At 36.8% G+C, this 2022-nt stretch overlaps 1 protein-coding gene across 1 annotated transcript in view; it reads left to right on the top strand.

Annotated features, from left to right (window-relative positions):
- Window positions 1-2020, top strand: part of LOC109356234 (3-oxoacyl-[acyl-carrier-protein] reductase FabG-like) — a gene marked incomplete at its 3' end in the record, with an annotated part of 5867 nt that extends 3847 nt beyond the window's left edge. Inside the window, exons 2-5 of the mRNA XM_019599566.1 lie at window positions 6-21; window positions 103-317; window positions 1169-1398; window positions 1781-2020. Coding sequence (XP_019455111.1) covers window positions 6-21; window positions 103-317; window positions 1169-1398; window positions 1781-2020 — 701 coding nt within the window. The remainder of the gene's footprint in view (window positions 1-5; window positions 22-102; window positions 318-1168; window positions 1399-1780) is intronic.

Raw genomic sequence — 2022 nt, forward strand, 5'->3', positions numbered from 1 at the left:
TTTAGCCAAACAAGGATGCAGGTGAAAATTTTCTCTCTTTCTCTCCCCTCTCTTTGTATCTTTGATTTGTTTCTTGATTATTGATTTTATTCATTGATTAAGGTTGGTTTTGATGGGAAATGAGGCTACCCTTCGTAGTCTTGCCCTTAAAATAAAGGGTACCTTTCAGGGCGCTGCAGGTTTTGATCCTGTAGTAGTTGAAGTTGTTGGTTTGGACATGGAGGATCAAAAGGAATCTGTTTTTCATGACTCTGTTGATAAAGCATGCCAGATTTTAGGCAAATTGGATGCTTTTGTAAACTGCTTCACTAATGAAGGTAAACCCAGTTTTGTTGTTTTTTCTCGGGCACAGTTAGGCGGGAGACTGGTGCACTGATTTTTTTTAATCTCATAATATTTCGTCAAGTTTGATAGGATTCAATTGCAAGGTATGAGAATTCAGTCTCGTCTCGGAAGGATGGATTCCAGGATGAGGTTAATATGATACTTAAACATTCTAGAACCACACCATAATAGCTTATTGTCATTTTCCATATGTACGGAAATGAATCCTTTGCTGCTTGATTGTATTTATACTCAGATGGCCAATTTTACACTTTGACCAATCATAAAATCAATTGTACTTAATTCAAACTCATAAGATTGACTAATTTTATATGAGATTGATCTTTCTAATAACCAAAATGACCTGCATCAGAGAATCCAAGTCCCCATATGCACTCCTTTAGGTTTACTTTGGTATGTCCCACTGCACTTTTTTATTTTTGGTTCACTCCTCCTCATGGAGGACGAGCATCGATGAAATGGTAAATTTGTTCCTTATGACCTAGATGTCATGGATTCAAATCCTAAATACATACATTATACATGCTGGAGTAAGGTTATGTATATCTACCTTCCTATGTATCCAGATCTCTCTAGGTGTGAGTTTTGCATATTAGACCGCCTTTGGTCTGCACCCTGCAAATTAAATATTTTTCATGTTATTTATGTTTTGTTTGGTTTGGCTCCCCTCAAACTAATATTCTGGCTATCTACCTAGTTGGAGAGCCAAGGCAATATAAACTCCATTCAGAATTTCTTATGTTGAATTGGATCCTTATAGTTTTTTGACCAATTTATGTGTAGAATATATGACCTGAATTGTGATTCAAATACTTTGAAACAGGAAAGATGCAAGATCATCTAGAATTAGCTGAGAGCGAGTTAAAAAAAACAGCAAACATAAATTTTTTGGCTCCGTTGTTTTTGTTAAAGGCCGTTGGCCAAAAGATGCGAGATTTCAAGACAGGAGGCTCTATTGTATTCTTATCATCAATCATTGGTTGTGAAAGAGGGATTTATTCTGGAGCTGCTGCATACGGATCATGCTTGGCAGGAGTCCAGCAGTTAGTTAGGGTAAGGGAATAACAACTCACATCTTTTGGTTCGACAAATAATATGATTAAGATGTTGTCATTTGTTGGAAATTATTGTTATGAAGATTGGCTTGTAGATTTTGTTGCATTTACAAGATTGGCTTGTTACAAAGATTGCATTTATAACCTCTCATCTTTTTATGAAGATTGGCTTGGAAATTCAAGATCTCATACATAGGCCATGTCTTTATGTGATATTCTAGCATATGTTATTGCTAAATTAACTATAAGTATGCAAAATCACAATTCAATAAAGACTCTAGTTGCTTTTCACCTTTGGAAATGTTTGAAAGGTTGGTTCTCTATTAGAGGTTATCCTCTGTTAACGTTGATTTTTTGTCAAATACTGTTGTTTTCGTCAGGTTTCAGCTATGGAGATAGGCAAGTACAAGATTAGAGTGAACGCTATTGCTCGTGGCTTGCACCTGGATGATGAATTCCCATCATTCGTTGGAAAGGAAAGGGCACAGAAGTTGGTCAAGGAAGCAGCGCCACTAGAAAGATGGCTCGATGTTAAGAATGATCTGGCTTCCACGGTCATCTATCTAATCAGCGATGGTTCGCGCTATATGACAGGAACAACCATATATGTTGACGGAGGACA

This window comes from Lupinus angustifolius, chromosome LG09, assembly GCF_001865875.1.
Source record: "Lupinus angustifolius cultivar Tanjil chromosome LG09, LupAngTanjil_v1.0, whole genome shotgun sequence".
NCBI lineage: Eukaryota > Viridiplantae > Streptophyta > Magnoliopsida > Fabales > Fabaceae > Lupinus > Lupinus angustifolius.